Source organism: Nyctereutes procyonoides, unplaced genomic scaffold (genome assembly GCF_905146905.1).
Source record: "Nyctereutes procyonoides isolate TBG_1078 unplaced genomic scaffold, NYPRO_anot_genome, whole genome shotgun sequence".
NCBI classification, from domain to species: Eukaryota; Metazoa; Chordata; class Mammalia; order Carnivora; family Canidae; genus Nyctereutes; species Nyctereutes procyonoides.
The window spans coordinates 56,209,842-56,228,991 of NW_026575020.1; the positions used below are offsets into that span (position 1 = coordinate 56,209,842).

A 19,150-nucleotide genomic window follows, 5' to 3' on the forward strand; every position below is an offset into this window, starting at 1 on the left:
GTTTCCCAGAATATTTTTAAGGGGAGAAAGAGAATCTCAAGCCGACTCCATGCCCAGTGCCACAATCCTGAGATCAGGAGCTGAAATGAAATCAAGTCAGGTGCTTCAGGCTCTGCGCTCAGTGGGGAATCTACTCCCATTCCCCCTGCTTGTGTGCACCGTCTTAAAGTCTTAAAAAATCAGATGCTTAACTGAGCCACCAAGCTGCCCCGGGTTTCACAGAATACTGTTAATAATTAAAGTTAACATGGGATAGGATCAGAGGTTTTATCTTGTAAGTTCTCCACTAAATTGATTTTCTGCCCTTCTTAATGGGGCGCCATCCACCAACAACTTGAGCATTTTCAATAAAATGTTCTGGACATAAGAGGGTCAGACACCTAATTTGAGCTGTGCTGGCTTATCAAGGTGATTGGATTTCTTTACTAGTAAAGGTCACTGTCAGATGGCCGAGTGGACACTCAGTACCAAGTTTCCCGCAGTGTCCTTTTTGGACCAGTACTAGGCAAAGAAACCTACTTGGGACACTGCTGTCATTGAGACCAAGGGACAGTTTGATGTTGCCAAGCTAAAGGGAGAGGCCTTGGCCTCCTGCAGTACTTGACCTGCCCCCTGCTCCCCTCCGTCTAAACTGCTCACCAGCTGCAGGAATCGGTGCTTTCAAGTAGCTGTGTAGTCGTGAAAGCCCAGGTCTTCGTATCACACCTGAATTTCTAAAGTAGAATTTTGATTCTGTTGACAAAATTCAGCCCTCTTGTTAAATATGCTGATAGGATCTGCCTTTCAAAACCCCAGAGCCAGAGGCCATGTCGTGGGCTTTGGTGGATTGGCTAGTGGTGATCCGTGTCCCCTTGGGAAGGCCCTTGCCAGCCAGCCCAGGAGAGACCCCCTCCACCCAACCCCTGAGGCTTGCACAGTGTACTAGGTCAGACTGTCAGGCTACTAGTCATCAGGCCAGTAAATCCCAGGGCTTAAGGGCTAGGTGGTGATAACTTGGGTTAGTTGAGCCTTACCCTTCCAATAGAAGCCCATGTGCTCTGTCTAAAATGAAACTGCTTATCCACTAAATCCAGATTTACCGAAGCCGTGATGTCATCCTTTCGGTGGTAGGTGGTAATACATCTCCAGTGGGACTTAGGCAGCCTTCTGTGCAGTTGACCTCTGTCAAAATACCAGGGCTTGCCCATGGGGCTTGAATTTTCTGAGTGATGTGCATGCTAAACACTCCGTGGTATACCTCCCCTGCCTATTACCCCCGCCGCCCCCAACGCGCAAAAAAGACACAATGGTCATCCCATCATTTATGCGAGTACCTAGTTCAAATTACAATCTGCCTTTTGCACTCCCACTGTCATGGGGCAGAAGGAAGGTGGTCATGTCCTCAGGTTGTTCAGGTGTGTTTTAGAGTGAAATCGCTCTGGAGGTGCTGTGAGCTGGCCACGCTCATGGGAGGGTCTGGCTGGGGAGTGTGTTTGCCTGTACTGCTGCTTGACCCTGGTCAGCGGAGATGCCTTCAGTCACTCTACCAACGTCCTAAGCTTCAGTACCAACTGCTGGCTTTGAGATACTTCCCTATGAAGAATGTCTGGCCTTTGCTGGTGAGGGTCACAGTGTCATCTTGTGTTACCTTCAGTTTTGAAACGTCCAGCAGATCAGTCTTTTGTCTTCATTAAGGTTGGGAGGTCTGTCTCCAACCCAGCGGGGAGTTTCCTCAGAGAAACCAAGAGTAAGATGGGGTGTCTCAACAACGAACAGGCTGCAATGACGGTCACAAATCCACCTCCTAATGTTCTCTAGAGAAGAAGGGGTGGGTGGAGGAGGGCTGGAGCCCTTTTTGGAGGCTAAAAAGACCAGATGCAGCTTTGGCCACATGAGGGGCCGTGGCTCTGAGAGAACAGAGGGTGTGGGTACTTCAGGGTCAGCGCTGGTACAGTTGAAGGATGCCGGCCTTGTGCAGGTCCCTCCACAGGGAGGCTTCCAGGGACAGGTCGTGGTTGACATAGAATATCAGTGGCTTCTTAACTCGCTCGAAATAGTGGTCAGAAAATTTCCAGTAGTTGCTTGTGATGAATCCATAGGCACTAACCTGGACAAGGATAGTCAAGAATTGGCATTTACTGAGCTATGTGAAGGCACGGTCCCCCGGCCTTCCTTAGATGCTGTGTCAAAGATACTGGGCTCTTGAATACATTCTCTCAGCCTCAACATAATCTGCGGTGTTATCCCCATTTGTAAAATGGGGAAATGCTCAGAGAGGTAACCGAGCAGGTCCTCAGTCACCAGCTAGTGATGGCCAGGCTGGGTGGGTTTTAAACTCAGCTCTCCAATTCCTTTTTTTTTTTTAATTTTTATTTATTTATGATAGTCACAGAGAGAGAAAGAGAGAGAGGCAGAGACACAGGCAGAGAGAGAGAAGCAGGCTCCATGCACCGGGAGCCCAATGTGGGATTCGATCCCGGGTCTCCAGGATCGCACCCTGGGCCAAAGGCAGGCGCCAAACCACTGCGCCACCCAGGGATCCCTCCAATTCCTGATCAAAGCCATGCTCTCCATTATTAAGCTTGAGTTGGAGGCAAAAGTCTATGGCTACTTGTGGCTCATTCTACCAGGAGCACGGTCAAGAGACGGCTGCTTTGGGCCACCTGGGTGGCTCTGAGCATCTGCCTTCAGCTCAGGGCAGGATCCCAGGGTCCTGGGATCGAATCCCACATCAGGTTACCTGCAGGGAGCCTGCTTCTCCCTCTGCCTATGTCTCTGCTTCTCTCTCTGTGTCTCTCATGAATACATAAGTAAAATCTTAAAAAGAAAAAGAAAAGAAAAAAACTGCTGCTTAACCTCTGCTGGGATCATGTGGGCAGCACCATACCTGGAACATTCTTATGCAGTGATTTCAAAGGTTGTATGTGGAAGGCTAAACCTGTTGCCCAGCTCAGTTCCAGAATTTACTCCTAAAAGGATGTTTAACCACTTATGCTGAGATTCCCTTTCACAAGAACAATTTAATAACATGCGCCTTAAATACCCTAGGGGTGAAGGACAGAGGTGCCAAGGCAGGTGGCTGCTGGAGGCAAGCAAGACTGGCCCCACACCTGTCCCAGGAAGGCCCCTGGAAAGCCCGTGTGGAGGCAGTTCAGGAGTGGCACTCCCCCACAGGGTAGAGGCCGAGTCCCAGGTCCAAGCGTGACCCAGTCCTCTTGTAGGGGTTGTCACAGATCAGGTTAGGTTCCACCCACACCAGTCCTCTGCTGCTGCGGGCCCCTGAGAGGGAAGGCCTCTTACCTGGTCACAGGTGTGCAAAGCCGTCAGCAGCATGAGAGCCCCAGTACTAGGCATATATAGGTCTCCAAAATTTGTGTTAATCAACTTTGATTTCAAAAACCTGGAGACGAAAAATGGCATCAAAACTTAAGAAGGAGGTGTAGGTCTCACTCGATGGTTGTGCCCTTAACACCGTCTGGCTACCAACTCAGATTGGCTGGGAAACCCTTTAGAACTTCCTGGCTCTTCTAGTGCAGGCCATTCCCCACTCAGGAAGAAAGAAACTAAATGAAGCAAATGCAAAAGTCTGAGTAACAGAGTGGAGCGAGAAAGAGGAGCAGGCCCGTGCAGAAGAACCAGAGGAACGATCCTTCCCTCTTTCCCCCTCTAGACGCCTGAACCCAGCCTGGCCCCCCTTTCCTCTCTGCAACACCTGCCTTCACCCCTGGCTCAGTAACCAGCCTGGGTAGGGGACAGGTGGCCCATGTATTTAGCCTGAGACCATATTTCTCTCCATCCCCAGTCTCTAGCCAAGCAGGAATCCCTTACGAGGGACATAAGGGGCAGGGAACCTCCCTGCGCCCGGGAGTCGCTGGTGAGAGAAGTGTGCCCACACACCCAAAATCCAAAAGTGAGGCCGCTGTATGGGTGGCCAAGGCCTGACCTTGGCCCGGGATTCACATGTAAGCTTCGCCAGACACACCGCCTCGCCCCTGCCAGCCTTTCTACCTCTCTTGAATGGGGCTGTGAGTGCTGGACACCCGTTTGCCTCCCCAGATCGGCTCGCCACCCTTCACCTGCTCTCTGGGGATGCCAGCCTGGGGGCCACAGCAGGGCCTCTCAGCCATGGCACAGTTGACGTTCGGGGCCCGCTTGTTCTTTGTTGTGGGGGCGTTCTGGGTCATTGTATGATGCTCAACAGCATCCCTGTCTCTGCTTGCTGCTGGTACTTACCTGGTGACCACCAGGATGTCCCCAGGGAGGGGCAAGGGACACTGCCCTCCCCCCGCCCCCGCCACACACTTAGGGGTGAGATGAGGTCGCCTTGGGCAGCCTGTGTCCGGGCCTCTACACAGACTCGCTCTCGCCACAGGTTACAGCATAGGACCATAAGGGGCTCGCAGCGGTGGGGGGGGTTGGTGTGCAGGGGGGATGGAGGGGAGCTTTCGTGCACCCAACCCCCCCCTTGCACACCTACCTCTCCCTCAGGTAGCTGATGAAGTCTGGATGTAGTAGCTTGAATTTCCTGGCAGAGGCTTCTGGTCCGAAATAGGTCTGAGGCCTAGGACCCACGAAAGAAGTGGACAGAGCGGCCCGGGGTGTCGTAGGGCAGGTTGGGGAGCGAAGTGAGGGGGAAGGCGCTGGGCCTGCGGCGGTGCGGGCGGTAGGGCCGGGGCTGGGCGTAGTAGCGGGAGAAGGGCGTGTAGAAGGTGGCGGGCAGCACGGTGGGCACCACGTGCGGCTTCCCGCCCACCAGGACCTCGGTGGGCGGGGTGTAGGTGAGCGAGGAGGGGGGCGTGAAGAGGGCGGGCGGGGTGGGGTAGGAGCAGTTGACCCGGGGGTGGTGGGGAGGAGGGGGGAGCAGGGGGAAGTAGAGGGAGTCGGGGACAGGCGGCTTCCGGGCCGGGCAGGGGAAGGGGCAGGGGAAGCACTGGTTCTGGGGCAGGGGTGCAGTCGGGGGCTGGAAGAAGGGGGGCTCCTTCAGGAAGCGGGGCACATAGGGCGCGATGTAGGAGGGGATGCCCGGAACGGGCCCGATGTAGGAGGTGGAGGTGGCGGGGCTGTGGGAGGGGGACCTGGCGAGGGGCACCGGAGGAGTCTGGGAGGAGTTCCTCGAGAGGGATTTCAAGGCAGATTGGGAAGGAGATTTGGAGGTGGGCGGAGTAGGGGTTTGGGAAGCCCCCCGGGGTACATGTTGGACGTGGGGGCTGGGGGCCAGGGACGAAGCCCGGGAAGAGGGCTGCGAGGCAGTCGGGGTGGGAGCATGAGAGGGGGGCCGGGAGGACCCCCGGGTGGCGGACGGAGATGGGGCTGAGCCACCAGAGCTGGAGTAGGGCTGCTGGTTGGAAGGGAGGATGTTATTGGACCGGGACTGGGAGGGGGACTGGGTGGGGGACGGATTGGGGGTATGGGAGGGGGAGCTCATTGGTGTTGGGGAGGCTTACGACCACCTGATCGATGTCTCTGAGCCGGCCCCCCCAAGAGCCCAGTCCCGCCCGGGTCACAAAGCCCACCCTCATGACCAGCTGCAGCATCATCACGGGCGATTGTTGGCTAGTCACAAGGCGGGGGGTGGGGTGCAGCCGGGCCAGAGTCCCCGGCCTGGCCTCTGAGGGCTTAACCCCTCAGGCCCTCAGAATCTGCCGTGGGGGGGGGCGGGGGGGCAGGTCCCAGGAGCACTGAGATAGGACGGCTGGTCTTCGTGGCTGCAGAGGTGGCATGGATTTCTAAAGGACTCGACTTTGGGACAAGAAATTGTCTCTGTGCCACAGGGAGGAGGTTTGGCCGAGGCCAGGACATGGTTCAAAAGAGCTGGACACCGGCCTGCTGCCCAGGAGGGTGGGGGAGAAAAGAGTGTCCTTTGTTCTCTCTCCTTGCAGGACACTGGGCACCTGTCACCTGCTCTCCCACTTTGTGGGCACAGTCCCAGGAGGGTGCCCGCCGGGATGAGCCGCATGGATACCGGCCCCCCGCTTAGCTTCGAGACACAGTGTGCTCCGCAGGCCCCCACAGCCGGGAGTGGACAGCCCGGGCCATGCTGCCAGCTGGGGGACTGCGCTGCTTAGAGGGACAGCAGCCGGAAGCCGAGGAGCCAGGCTGCCTGCTTCATTCAGAAAAGTGGCCCTGCGAGGCCACAGCCCACCTCATCGGGCGGGTTCCTGGGGACCAGGATGGTCACCTGGGCTTTTCTAGGGGCAGGAAAAGAAAAAGAGCATAATTCCCCAACACTCTCTTTGTGGGGGATTTTCTTGCTGTCCTCACCCACTTTCCCTGCCTGACAGTGGGCCCAGCACTACCACACCCCACACCTGCCCAGCTGCTCACCTGTCGCCTTTATCAGGGCCCTCGGGGACAGGCACGCCCAGAATGGCCGATCTCAGCATCACATAGTCACGGATGTCCGAGGGGATGAAGATGTAGCGCAGGTCCTGTGGGGGCAAGAGAGACACTGAGCCAGTGTCCCTCCCCTCCCCCAACACGACCACGTTTGGCTCCTGCCCAGCCCTCCACCCAGTCCTGCCACCCACCCCAATGGGAGAATTTCTGGCTGTAATCCCCACTCTCAGCCCCTTGGGGGTCTCAATACGTGGTCACGAATCTCTTGGTACTCTTCAGGAGGCGAGGCTTACTTGCCATCCCCTCAAGTGACTAATGAATAGAAGTGGAAGTGATGGCGTGAGACCTTGGGGACCAGGCCATCAAAGGCAGTGCGGCGGCGTCCTTGCCCCCGCCCCCGGGACCCCTCCCGCTGGGTGAAGTGAGCTGCCAGGACCTGCGGACACTCCAGTAGCCCAGAGAGGGGCCACCTGGACTCCGGCCTCCATCAGGCCTTCAAGTGCCCGGAGTCCCAGTTGATCCCGGCAAACACCCCAGATCCTGAGCCAAAACCGCCGTGCTAAGCTGTTCCCGAATTCCTGACCCACTGAAACTGTAAGATGAGAAATGTTTGTTGTTTGAAGCTAAGTCCGGGGTCCTTTGTTAGCGCACGGATGACTCATACAGGTAGTGTGGCCGGAAAGCAACCCTACTGCGTGGTTCTACGTGAGCTAGGACGGGTCCTGCTGTGGCTGGGACACTCCTGAATTTCCTGCTCAGAGGAGGAAGCTTCTAGAAACTCAACCCAGTCCTATCAAGCACCACAGAGCCCTCATCCCGGGATCTCCCCTCTTCATGTGGCACCCAGACAGCTCCCGAAGGGAGGAGCAGTGTTCTGGTAACTGGGTGTGGCTGAAAGAAGCCGGAGGCAGGAGGCAGGAGGCAGCCTCAAATTCTGGCTCCTGCTCCCCGGAGAGCTGGGCACCGCTCTGCGCCTCTGAACCTCAGCCTCCCTCACGGGCTGCTGTGGGATCAGGAAGGCAGCTCAGGGAAGGGGGAGGCAGCCCTAGGGCTGGTGTGGTCAGAGGGGGCTGGACTTTGATGATCTTAGCTGCGGGGTGGCCTTGCACAGACACGTTGCCGTCTGGAAATGGGCAGCTGTGCCGACCACGTCCACCGCTGGGAAGAGGAGGAGGCACCCAGTAAACACCCTTCCCCCCACCCGGTGCAGCGTGAGCTCTGGGGTGGGAGTCCTTTGAGCCCTGGCCCCTGGCCCTGCCGCTGCCTTGCTTAGTCTCCTCCTAAGACGGGCCGGACGTGGCATCCTGTAAAGGGCCCGGCACCCCATGGGCTCAGTGAGCACCAGCCACCCACGCTCTACTCCAGAGGGGTCCTGTGCCGCCCGGAATTCCGGGACGCCCCTCCTCACATGCACCCAGCCCAGCCTCTCCATCTCCTGGGTGGGGGCCGCGGTCTGCCCGTGGAGGGGGGCCTCTGGGAACGGTGGCCCTGACCGCCCGTGACAGTGCCATGCCCATCAGGAGCCTCACCGGTCCTTGCGGCACGGAGGTGAAGCCAAAGTTCCAGTAGGAGATGAGAGAGTTTTTCATCGTGTTCACAGTGAAACCGTAAAAGGAGGTCTTGTTGCCCACATCCTTCTCGAAGCCTTTGATCACTGCGCCGTTGAGTCTGGTCCAGATAGAAGCCCTGCTGCATGTGTAGCCCGTCCCCGGGGTGCCGCCCACCTGTCCCCATCCAGCCCGACCCTACTCCTCCGGACCTCAGGGGACATCAGCCTGGGGGGGGCCTCCTCCTGGCAGGCATGCGGCCCCCTCGCTCCGTCTTCAGGGTCTGCACACGGGCCGCGGCCCAGGCAGGTGCCCGTCACCCTGCGGCCCGCTCCCCGGGGCAGCTGGGGGCCTGGCTCTCCCCCCGCCCCCCTAACCCCCCCTGCACCCATACCTGAACACGTAGTCATGGGCGTCGATGTTCAGACCCTGGCGGGAACCGTTCAGAATGCCCCCGTTCCCCACCACCGCGCACCGAATGCAGCTTGAAAGCGGCTTCCTGGAGGCGGCGAACAGCTGGGAGCTCTCGGAGCCGTTCAGGAGGCTCAGGGTGGAGTTGATGGCTGTGGGTGCCAGACAAGGCGGGGAGCCATGGGGAAGGCTGTCGTGTGGGCCGGGGCTGTCCCAAGGCTGTTCTGGCATGCCACCTGCCACGGGCCTGACACCCCCCTCCGAGGCCTGGAGGGCAGGGGGAGAGGCCTGGCTCTACCCTCAGTCACCCCAAGAACTCGAATACCGAGTCCTCTATGTTCCACAAGAAACTAATCCGAGGCACGTGAGGGTTGGGGGTCCTACAGCAGGGACCATGGGCGGGCTGTCTGAGGCCCCACAGCTCCTGTTGTCTGCCACCTCTGGACAGCAGCCCCAGGTGAGTGGCCGCCGGGTGCACCCAAGCCCGTCTCCCTGACCCCACGGTGCTTGCAGGGGCCGGTCGGTGTGGCAGGAGTCACACAGCCCAGGGGGTCGAGCCCTGAGACCTTCCTGGGAGGAAATGGGCCTGGGAGTGGGGGGTGTCCCCAAAAGATGCTGTGAGGGCAGGGCTTACATCAAGGCTAAAAGCAACAGGAAGGGATTCTCTTGGGGCCAGAGGCCTGGGCAAGAAGCAGCCGCTGCAGGTTACCTTGGTGGGACAGGCCCTGCCAGCCGTAGGGGGCTTTGTGCTGGCTCAGGCTGTCCCAGAGCTCCTGAGTGAAGAGGCCCCCCGATAGCAGCACTGGAGTGGAGAGATCGAACAGGGCACGGAAGTGGGGGTGCCTCTGGATGGCCAGGTCAAGTGGGCGTCGGCAGTGCGGGTTCTGTGGGGCAGGAGATAAGAGTACTGAGCTCCACTATGGGGGCTGTGGCTGGGGGGGAGCTTCCCTTCCCTCCAGACTTGGGATCCCCCAGACCTGCCAGCTGAGCTGGCCTGTAGCACAGCAGTGTGGTGGGGGCAGAGCTTTTTGGACGTACCCCGCCCAGGCCTTTCTCTCCTGGATGCCAGCTATGCAGGGCTGATGGCTCAGGCCTCTCGCTCCTTCACTTCACATTTAGGGAAATTGGGGGGCTTTTTTCCACAAAATGGGTAAGACCCGCCTGGCCTTTGGTGGGGAATTCCAGCCTGGGCTTTAGAATCCATCAGCCTGGATCCAAACCCTAGCTCTGGCAGTCCTCTCCATAAGGTTTGTGGGGGATGGGCTGCTGGGAAGATTTCAATCATTTTCTCCTCGGTGGTACCTGTTTTGGGTTGAAGAGTGTCCCCCACCACCTCTGTCTGCCCAGAACCTCAGTATGTGACCTCATTTGGGAATAGGGTCTTTGCAGATGTAATTCATTAAGATGACATCATACTGGTTTCGGGTGGACCCTAACCCAGTGGCTGGTGTCCTTATAAAGCCATGTAAGGACAGACACAGAGACTGGAGCAGAGTGGCCATAAGCCAAGGAGCTTCCAGAAACTGGGAGAGGCAAGGAAGGATTCTTCCCTAGAAAGCTCTGGAAGGTGGCCCAGCCAATCCCTTGATTTTGGATTTCTGGAGTCCAGAACTGGGAGAAAATTGGTTTCTTGTATTTTCAACACCCCGGTTTGTGGTAATTTGCTTCAGAAGCCCTAGGAATCGGGATCCCTGGGTGGCGCAGTGGTTTGGCGCCTGCCTTTGGCCCAGGGCGCGATCCCTTTGGCCCAGGGCGCGATCCTGGAGACCCGGGATCGAATCCCACATCGGGCTCCCAGTGCATGGAGCCTGCTTCTCCCTCTGCCTATGTCTCTGCCTCTCTCTCTCTCTCTCTCTCTGTGTGTGTGTGTGACTATCATAAATAATAAAATTAAAAAAAAAAAAAAAGAAGCCCTAGGAATCAACACAGGGCCTGTGCATGCAGGGGCCTCGAGAGGGGGAGGTGCTTGAACAGGCTCCAACCCCATGGGCCTGCAACCCCAATGTCAGACTCCTGCACAGCCTTGGGCTGGGGCTGGCTGGGGCTACCCTTCCCACTGCCCGGGGATCTCTGGTTTGATCAAAGGACAACGCAGGAGAGAGCCACACGGTCATCTCCACTATGACGTTACCTATGGATCATCACACTCTGCAAAACCACGGGGCTTTTGGGAAAATGGGATGAGCAGCACAACACTCAAAAAGCCTTGTCAGTGATGCCCAAAACAAAAGAGGGGCCTCACAGAGATGGAAGCACGGTTTCATGCAGCCCACGGTGAAGGTCTACACACACACATGGTCCTTGACCTTGGAAAAGACTCAACATACGTGTGGCATCAGAAGGGTGGCAGCTCGTGAGTTATTGTGAAGTAGTGGAAAGAGGGTTATAACACAGTGAAGTGTGCATCCGAAGGGCGCATGCGTGTGTGTTTTGTGTACTCCTCTGTGGCCCCCTCCGGTCGGGTGTGGTTTTCTGCATTTAACCTTAGTGTTCTCAGGGCACCTGGGTGGCTCAGTCGGCTAAGCGTCTGCCTTTGGCTCAGGTCATGATCTCGGGGTCCTGGGATCAAGTCCCACCTCTCAGCAGGGAGTCTGCTTCTCCCTCTGCCCCTCCCCTGCTCATGGTCTCTCTCAAAAAAATCTTTAAAAAATATTATTTAAAAAAAACCCTATTGTTCTCAATGACAGTCACTCGAAAGCAAACACAAAGTTTGTGCTATGCTCAAATTGTTTCCTAAGATACCAATCTCCCTGGAACAAATTCACATTTTCAAAGCAAGCATTGTAGCAGAGCTGATTACCAATCTCACTGCTATTCAGTTCATCTTTGGGGTGTTTTCCAGGGCCGCCTTTAAGAGGTGCCAGGAAAGATTCTTCCGGTCTTTGTATCGGAAAAGGTTGTGCTTCACTTGGGCAGTTGGCTTGCTATTATCTCTTGGACATAATGGCAAATTTCCTTCGTCACTGTGGCCACTAGGAAGCTCAGAGCCAGATCTATGGCCTATCCCTTACATCCTGTGGCACACTTTTCATGTACTTACCTTACTCTCCTACCTTTATTTCTCCTTCGGTTATTTTTTCATTTGATTCTATTTTATATCTTTGCCTTGTTATGTGTATCCAAAAGCCACCTCAAATCTTTTTTTTTTTTTTTTTTTAACCCAGTGGGGATATGTCAGTTTGCATCAAGCAGCTCAAGGTGCACACAGGGCTTTAGGAAACTTGAAGATGACTCATAAGCACCCATGAGATGGTTGAGGCTTCTCTTTGGCCTGCAGGCCCACTGTCCTCCCTGCCTCTGTTCTCAAGACAACCCTTCTCACCTGCCCAGGGCTACTCGCTGTGTCTCTGAACAGCTCAGCTGTCACTACATTTTACATGCAGTGAAATCTTTTCCCCCAAGGCCTCAGCTAACAAGTCCTGGGTTGGTCTCTTGGGCACTGAACACAACTCTTAAACCCGAATCAATCCAGAACACCAATCACGATCCTGCTCAGTGGCAGCACACAGATCGTTCCTCTGTGGTTCAGAGAGAGCCACACTCTGGGGTCCAACCAGAGGCTCAAATGCCAATGCCACCTCTTGTCGCAGAGTGGCCCTTCACCAGGTACCTGACCTCTCTGTGCCTCGCTGCAGTCATCTATAAAAGCTACACGACAGGGTTGCCACGTGACTTATGTGCGGCGTGCTTGAGGCAGCACTGTTTGTTATGGAGCAGGGCCTAGAAGGTTCTCAAACCCCTGGGCAAGCATGGAGCATCTTTGCAGTTTGCTTGTTTACTCCATGGAGAATAGTTTAAATGTGTAACTTTTATAGTAAGAAGGCATTTTGAGGGTTTCAGTCTGTAGAGTATGTGACTCTTGACCTTGGGGTCATGAGTTCAAGCCCTATGGCGGGTGTGATACTTAAAAATAAAATCTTAAAAAAATAAAAAGAGACATTTTGAATAGAATGTCAAATTCACAGGCCTTTTAAGGATAACTTACAAGACTTCCCAAGAACTTTTCTCCTGGCTACACCTCTTCTCTGCTACTGGGGTACAAGGAGCCCTGGTGGCCAGGTCTGGCTGGCTGCTCAGCTCATCATTTCATGTTTAGGGGTTCCAGAGAGTTCCCACCCAGCAGTCTCATGAGAATGTTCTCATGTGCTCATCTTTCTCCCCTCCTCCCTGCTAACTTGAAGATGCTTGAAACTGCCAGAATAGTTGACCGTTGTACCTTTCTCATTCCAGCATTTGATGCCTTGTGTCCAAAGAATCCCCGAGACGATGTGGTGTTCCTGGGGGAGAAGTAGAAGTAAAGCAGGGGTCTGAGCTGTCCCCCAGAGACTTCCGACTCAGCTCCAGGGGCTGACAAAGCCTGTCAGGGTCAAAGATGTCATTCCTTTGATCTTACTGGGCTCTGATTTTTTTTTGGGGGGGGGGCTCTGAGTTTTACCCATGTTTGTCTCTATAGGAAAAAAAATATCATCACATTATTATGTTCTGCTCAGCTCTATAAACCCAGAAATCAAGAAATCCCATGGCAAGCGGCAGAAATGTGGAGTTTACAGAACGGTGAGATCTGGTTCAAGGATGAAAACATACACTAGGAAAGCTTGCCAGGCCCCGGCCACCATCTGAGGGAGCTCCTTGCCAAGGCCCCAGAGGCAGGCGGTAGGTCCCACAGGGCGAGGTCCCCTTTCTCCGTGGGGTGGGCTGTCCTGCCACTGGCTCCCGGCTCCTCACCAGCGGCCTCCTCCTGCATAAGTGAGTCTGAAGCCTCACACCCTAGGTTTGTACCCTGGGATCTAGGGAAGTGACTTCTCAGAGCCTTGGTGTCTACATCTGGATAGCGGATATAATCAAGTGATTAATAATTATTGTTAATCACATCACATATCCAATTGTTGGGAGGGTTCAGAGACTATTATCTCATCACGAAAAGCGTCCTTCTGGGACGCCTGGGTGGCTCAGCGGTTGAGCGTCTGCCTTTGGCTCAGGGCGTGATCCCGGGATTCAGGATCAAGTCCCACATCGGGCTCCTTATGGGGAGCCTGCTTCTCCCTCTGCCTGTGTTTCTGCCTCTCTCTGTCTCTCATCAATCAATCAATCAATCAATCAATCAATCTTTTAAAAAAGTGTCCTCTAAAGGCTAGCTCTCCTTATCCAAAGGAAGCAGGGAAAGGACTCTAGGACAGTATCCCTTCTGGAGGGTCGGTCGGGAGGGGCCGATGATACTGCTCCACCCCTACTCCCACCTCCCAGGCAAGCCCTGCATCAGGGATGAGAGCGAACAAAATAGAAGGAATGGAGGTCTTTGCTTATTCTAAAGGGTGTCAGGTTTTCCCCAGACTCCTGCCTTCTCCCTGACAGCCACAAGGAAGCAGGTGGGCAGGCTTTGGGAACCGTTGGGGCTGGCGGTTTGCAAGGAAACAAAGGCCTCTTGTTGCTGGCTTCTGACATGCGGAACCAGCTGGGCCACCAGAGAGCTTGCCACCTGCCTCACTTCAGGTTCCCATAGGGCCCTCGAGGGACAGACGGGAAAGAGCAGGGATGATCCTTTCCCCCTCTGATGGCAGGTCCCCCCCATCCTGTAGTTCTTCTCCTCTGCACAAGACCACCTTTGAAGAGGAACTGGGACCCCGGTACTCAGCCTCCTGCCGTGAGAACCGCCAGGGAGCTGTTGAAAAACACCCCTGCTCAGGGCCCCGCCCCTGCAGTTCTGATCTGACTGGTCTAGGCCTCCTCCCCAGATGATTCTAGTGTGAGCCAGGCTTGAGAAGCAGATGCTATAGCTGCGGGCCTGGGCAGCTTGGAGAGGGACAGAGCTGCAGAGGAGGGGCGGGAGAACCCCCACCCCCATTCTGTTTTGCTGCCCCGAACACCCCAGCTCCAGGGAGGTCTGCTCATCTTCAGAGCACCCCTCAGTGGTCAGTGATTTCTCCCAGCCCTCCTTCTTAGGAATCCAAGGGCTTCTAAACACACCTGCCTAGAGAACCTGGATGGGGCAGGGAAGGGGGCCGGACCACCTGTGGCCCTCCCCAAAATTTTACCAGCCTTCGGAGAAAGGACTGTACGGTAGTCCTTTCCTATCCTTGGGGTAAGCTCCAAGGCCCCCAGTGGATGCCTGAAACTGTGAATAGTACCGCACCCTGTACACGCTGTTTTTTCCTCTATAGACATACGTATGACAAAGTTTGATGTATAAATTAGGCACTGGAAGAGATTAACAGCAATAATTAATAATAAAACAGGACAATCATAATGTAATGAGAATGTGGTCTCTGTGAATGTCTTACTCTGTAAATACCCCCTGCTTGTGACAGTGGGAGACGACAAAATGAGATGGTGATGAGATGGAGAGGAGTCTTGGCCAGACCTGGCTTCATGGGACAGGGAGTACAGGGCGGGGGGGGGGGGGGCGGGGAGGTTACTGAAACCTGGGAAAGCCAAACTGCAGGTAAGGAAGTACCACTGCAGTGCATTTCTCATAAAACAAAATCTACTCGATTTGGATTGTATTCTTAGGAATTCTGGGCTCTCAGATGTCCTTTCTTTTTCTTTCTTTCTTTCTTTCTCTCTCTTTTTTTTTTAAGATTTTATTTGGGATGCCTGGGTGGCTCAGTGGTTGAGCGTCTGCCTTCGGTTCAGGGGGTGATCCTGGAGTCCCAGGATGGAGTCCTGCAGGGAGCCTGCCTGCTTCTCCCTCTGCCTCTCTATGTCTCTCATGAACGAATAGATAAATCTTTAAAAAAAATTATTTATTTTAGAGAGAGTGAGAGAGATTACAAAGAGAGGGGACTCCCCACCAAGCAGGGAGCCTGATGTGACAAGGGGCTGAGATCATGACCCTAGCCAAAGGCAGCCGCTTAACTGACTGAGCCACCCAGGTGACCCTCAGATGTAGTATCTTTCACAAAATAACGTTGACAACGGACACTGGCAGGTAACTGGTAGCCCATATTATCTATCCTCACTAGTCTGTCTCTCCTGCCCCCCTCCCCCACCTTTATATATATATGTGTATAGATATATGCCTTGAGTTAAATCCTGGGCTGCATTTCCACTCTCTAACCTGCAGTGAGAGCCCTCAGGTGAGGTAAGACGGGGTCCCAATGCTGCCCCCACCCCTTCTGGGACTCTCCAGGTGGCCAGGCCATCCGGTTTCCGTCCCCTGTGGGGAAGTCACACAGCCTGCACCCCGTTCCCTAGACCATCCCACCTCCCACTCAGCCCCTCCAGGCACCATATACCTAGGACCAACAGCAGGGCCCACTCGGCTTGCTGGGGGGGGGGGGTGTTAGCGACCTTGCAAACAGCAGGGGGACAAGAAAACGGACAAGTTCTTGGGCTCTACTCGTTCTCGGGCTGTACTCGCTTTTTCAAAGATGAAAGAACTTTAAACACATTGTTGAGCATAATGGGTGTTCAACAACCCCGTATTTAAAGCTTATTAGGTACTTTCAAAGGATGTTTAAATATGTTTCAAAACACCTCGACCTAAAACTCACAAAGGATTCTCTTTCTTAATTAACACCCGCAACCTCTCAGCCCCTGCCTTAGGCAATTTTTGAGTATGGGGAGGTGATGTAACTCCAGGTACCAGCGGCTAGAGCACCCTTTGTTCTAGAGGGACTGGGCTCAAAATGAGTTGCCTGTGTTTCCTATTGTTTTGCAACTTTAGGTGTCTTTTGACCATGTTCCCTGAGAACAGACCACTAACTCTGCTTTCACCCCAAGACGCCCGGGGCAAGGTTTGGGGAGGAGCGCGCAGGCGGGAAAGCGCTCTGGAGGCAAAGCCGGGTCCAGAGGCGGGTGGGCGAGCCTTGGGGGGTAGGGGGTGGGGTGGCTGCCGCCGCCCCAGTCGCACCGCTGGGTCCGCCTCTCTGGCGCTAGACCAGACCCTGGTGAGGCTGCTTCCGTGGCGGGCACCATCGCCTGCAACGCAGGCTCAGGCTCGTAGGTTCAGCCCGGCCGGGCGCAAACCAGGGAAGGTGCGCCCGGCGAGCGGGAGGGGGCGGGGCCGGGAGGGGGCTCCACGAGGGGGCCGGGGATGGAGGCGGGGGCTGCTCCCGTTCCCGGGGCGCGGGGAGCCCTTCGCTTCGCCGGGTCGCGGCCCGACGGCGCTCACCAAACTCGACCGCAGAGCCCACGGCGCGTGGGCCGGAGCAGGGCGCGGGGCGCGGGGAGCGCGCAGACGCGGCCGGGCTGAGAATCCCCGCAAAATTGGAACCGGGAGCCTTGGGCGCCCCCCTTCCCCCAAAAGTAGAGTCAGAGAACTGTGACGTCAGAGAGCGAGGGGTCCCCACCTCGGCGGGGCTGTCCGATCCCACGCAGACGACGCAGCCGGCCCGGAGGGGCGGGGCAGCGAGGCGCCCGTGCGCCCCGGGCGCGGCCCCTCCCGGACCCCGGCGGAGGCCGGACGGACGCCCCCGGCGGCAGCTCCGGGGACAAAGGGCCGCGGCCCCGGGTCCCCGCCGCGAGCCGCCCCAGGGAGGCCGGCGCGACGGGCGGGCCGAGGGCCCGGGCTGGGCGCCCCGCGCGTGCCCGGCGCGTCCCCGGGGCCCCCTCTCCGCCGAGCGCGCCGCAGCCCCTACCTGGCTCCGGCCCGGGGCCCCGGGTACGGCCTCGCTGCCGAGCAGTACAGGGCGACGAGGATCCCCGAGCAGGCCGCCGCGAGCAGCGGCAGCAGCCACAGGAGCGGGCCGCGCGGGCGCCCCATGCGGCCCCGGCCCCGCCGTCCCGGGCGGAGGGGAGAGGCCCCGGTGCGCAGGGCCCGACTCCGGGAGCCGCCGCCCTGCCCCCCGGCCCCCGCGGCGCCTCCCCGTCCGGCCGCTCCCCTCCTGCCCCGGCTCGCCGCACCCTCGGGGGCCGCGGGGGCGGGTCCCTCTGCTCGGGGCGCCGGGGCGGCGGGCACGGGGGCGGGGGCTTGGGTCGGGCGCCCCGCGGCGGCCAAGGGCAGGCGGGCGGTCCGGGGTGCCGGGAGGGGGCGGGGCGCGGGGGGACTGCGCCACCTGCGGGGGGCGGGGGGGCGACGGCGGGGTCGGTGCCCTCGGAAGGACCCCCAGGACCTGTCGGCCTGGCCCTGGCACCTCGGGTCCTTGCAGAAGTTCGGGGGAGACGAGGGGCGGGTTCTCCAGGCGGGCTGAGGCGGGGCGGGGCGGGGCGGGTGGAGGAGCCACCCTGGGTGGAGGTGGGGGGGGGGCAGGGCGCGGGGGAGGTAGGGCCGCCGCCGGGTTGGGACGGGTGTGGGGAGCTGAGACCGTTGCTCCCCTCCTTTGGTGGCCGTGCCGGGCCGCCAGGGCCCCCAGTCGCCTTGCGATCCGTTTACAAACCCAGGCCAGCCTGGAGCTCTCAGCGGCGGGGAGGCCACCTGACCCGCCGGGCAGGGCCTCTGGCGTCACCAGGAAGGGCACCCCTGGAAGGGGCAGCTCTGGCCCCGGGCGCTTGAAGCAGAGCCCTCCGCCGCAGTGAGCCCCAGGTGGGACCGTCTATTTTCAGGAGGCCCCGGGCAGGGTCTTAGACTCCAAAGCCTGTGAAGCAGCCCAGCGCCCAGCGGTCAGGAGCTTCAAGGATGAGAGAGGGACTCGTCCCTTCCAGGAACGTCCTGCCTTCACCTGTTCTTCAGGTGTGCCAGCAAGTCTGGGTGCAGCAACAGGTACCGGCCACTGCAAGGGATCCTGAGAAGCTGGGGCCTGCGCCTGTGGGCAGGAGTGGGTCATTCAGGCTCCAGTCTCCTACCTGTACCCCCCGGGACCAACTGGGGATCACAGGAGGGCCCCGGGCAAAGGTTTGGTTCCTCCCTTCACTTCAAGACCCACGGCAGAGCGAGCTGCACCTTGCCTCTACCCTCTTGACGGGCACTGCACAGAATCCATGGTTTCAAGTCTTTCGTTTCAATCTTTGTGGTTTGTTTGTTTAATATTTTATTTATTTATTCATAGGAGACACAGACAGAGGGAGGAGCAGGCTCCCTGCGGGGAGCCGGAAGCATGACTCAATCCCAGACCCCCAGCATCATGCCCTGAACCAAAGGCAGGTGCCCAACGGCTGAGCCACTCAGGCGTCCCAATCTTTGTGGTTTTTAGTCATCGAAATCCTTGTAGATATTACATAGCCCTTGGTAGCACCTTCTCCCCTTTCTTCAGTGGCTAATAAAACATTGGACCCTCTCTGAGCCTGCGAATCCCACACCCAACCTTGTTTGCTCTCTACTAAATGCGTCTCTCCGTGGAGAAAAGGGGAATCACTATTCATTTCTTCTTTTTTTCAATCTTTTCGAATTTACTGAGACTTGTGTTGTGGCCTAATGTGTAATCTATCCTGGAGAATGTTCAATGTGTACTTGAAAAGAATGTGGATTCCACTGGCTTTGGATGGAATGTTCTGTATGTATCTGTTAGGTCCATCTGATCTAAAGTGCCATTCAAGGGACACCTGGGTGGCTCAGTGGTTGAGCGTCTGACTTTGGCTCAGGTCGTGATCCTGGGGTCCTGAGATCGAGTCCCGCAGCGGGCTCCTCGCAGGGAGCCTGCTTCTCCCTCTGCCTATGTCTCTGCCTCTCTGTGTCTCTCATGAATAAATAAATGAAATCTTAAAAATAAATAAATAAAAAGTGGCATTCAATGCCAACTATTGTTTTTCCAACTTTTCATTTTTAAACCTACAAACGTGGCTCCCACCCCCCCCCCCAGCCTCCACCTGTCTGGACTCCAGCCTTACGAAGTGTGCATGTGGGATTGCTCCTCCGGGTGGGAGTTGGCTTCCCACCGCCTGTGTTAATGACTCCAGTCCACCTCCTATGCCTTTAATGCCCCGCTTAGACCAAGGCCTCCCATCTGCCTGCCCGGTGTTCTCATTCCTCATCAACGACCTCACACAGCCTCCACCTCTCTGCC

At 56.9% G+C, this 19,150-nt stretch overlaps 1 protein-coding gene and 1 long non-coding RNA gene across 3 annotated transcripts; one reads left to right on the forward strand and one right to left on the reverse strand.

Moving 5' to 3' along the window:
- Positions 1-1,286: 1,286 nt before the first annotated feature.
- ST6GALNAC2 (ST6 N-acetylgalactosaminide alpha-2,6-sialyltransferase 2) lies at positions 1,287-17,155 on the reverse strand. 2 transcript variants are annotated; one of them, XM_055322705.1, is made up of 9 exons: positions 16,850-17,155; positions 12,490-12,550; positions 8,983-9,157; positions 8,257-8,425; positions 7,845-7,983; positions 6,304-6,407; positions 4,457-4,654; positions 3,280-3,379; positions 1,287-2,086 (listed from the first exon to the last, which is right to left on the reverse strand). In XM_055322705.1, the coding sequence occupies exons 1-9, from the start codon at positions 16,972-16,974 to the stop codon at positions 1,919-1,921; spliced, it is 1,239 nt and encodes a 412-aa protein (XP_055178680.1). In that variant the 5' UTR covers positions 16,975-17,155; the 3' UTR covers positions 1,287-1,918. The 2 variants fall into 2 exon arrangements, with proteins under 2 accessions (XP_055178680.1, XP_055178691.1); XM_055322716.1 differs by having other exon boundaries at positions 4,457-4,540; positions 16,850-17,150.
- On the forward strand, positions 16,118-18,450 carry LOC129507924 (uncharacterized). Its single transcript, XR_008664104.1, has 3 exons — positions 16,118-16,246; positions 17,754-17,910; positions 18,197-18,450. It is a non-coding gene; the product is annotated as an uncharacterized LOC129507924 (long non-coding RNA).
- The last annotated feature ends 700 nt before the right edge of the window (positions 18,451-19,150 follow it).

Coding starts and splice junctions, on each gene's coding strand:
- ST6GALNAC2 (XM_055322705.1), bottom strand. CDS start 16,974: ATGGGGCGCCCGCGCGGCCCGCTCCTGTGGCTGCTGCCGCTGCTCGCG. Junction 9,158..12,489: donor CAAATGCTGGAATGAGAAAG/GTACAACGGTCA, acceptor CCTGCCCCACAG/AACCCGCACTGCCGACGCCC. Junction 3,380..4,456: donor ATCAGCTACCTGAGGGAGAG/GTAGGTGTGCAA, acceptor TTTCGTCTCCAG/GTTTTTGAAATCAAAGTTGA.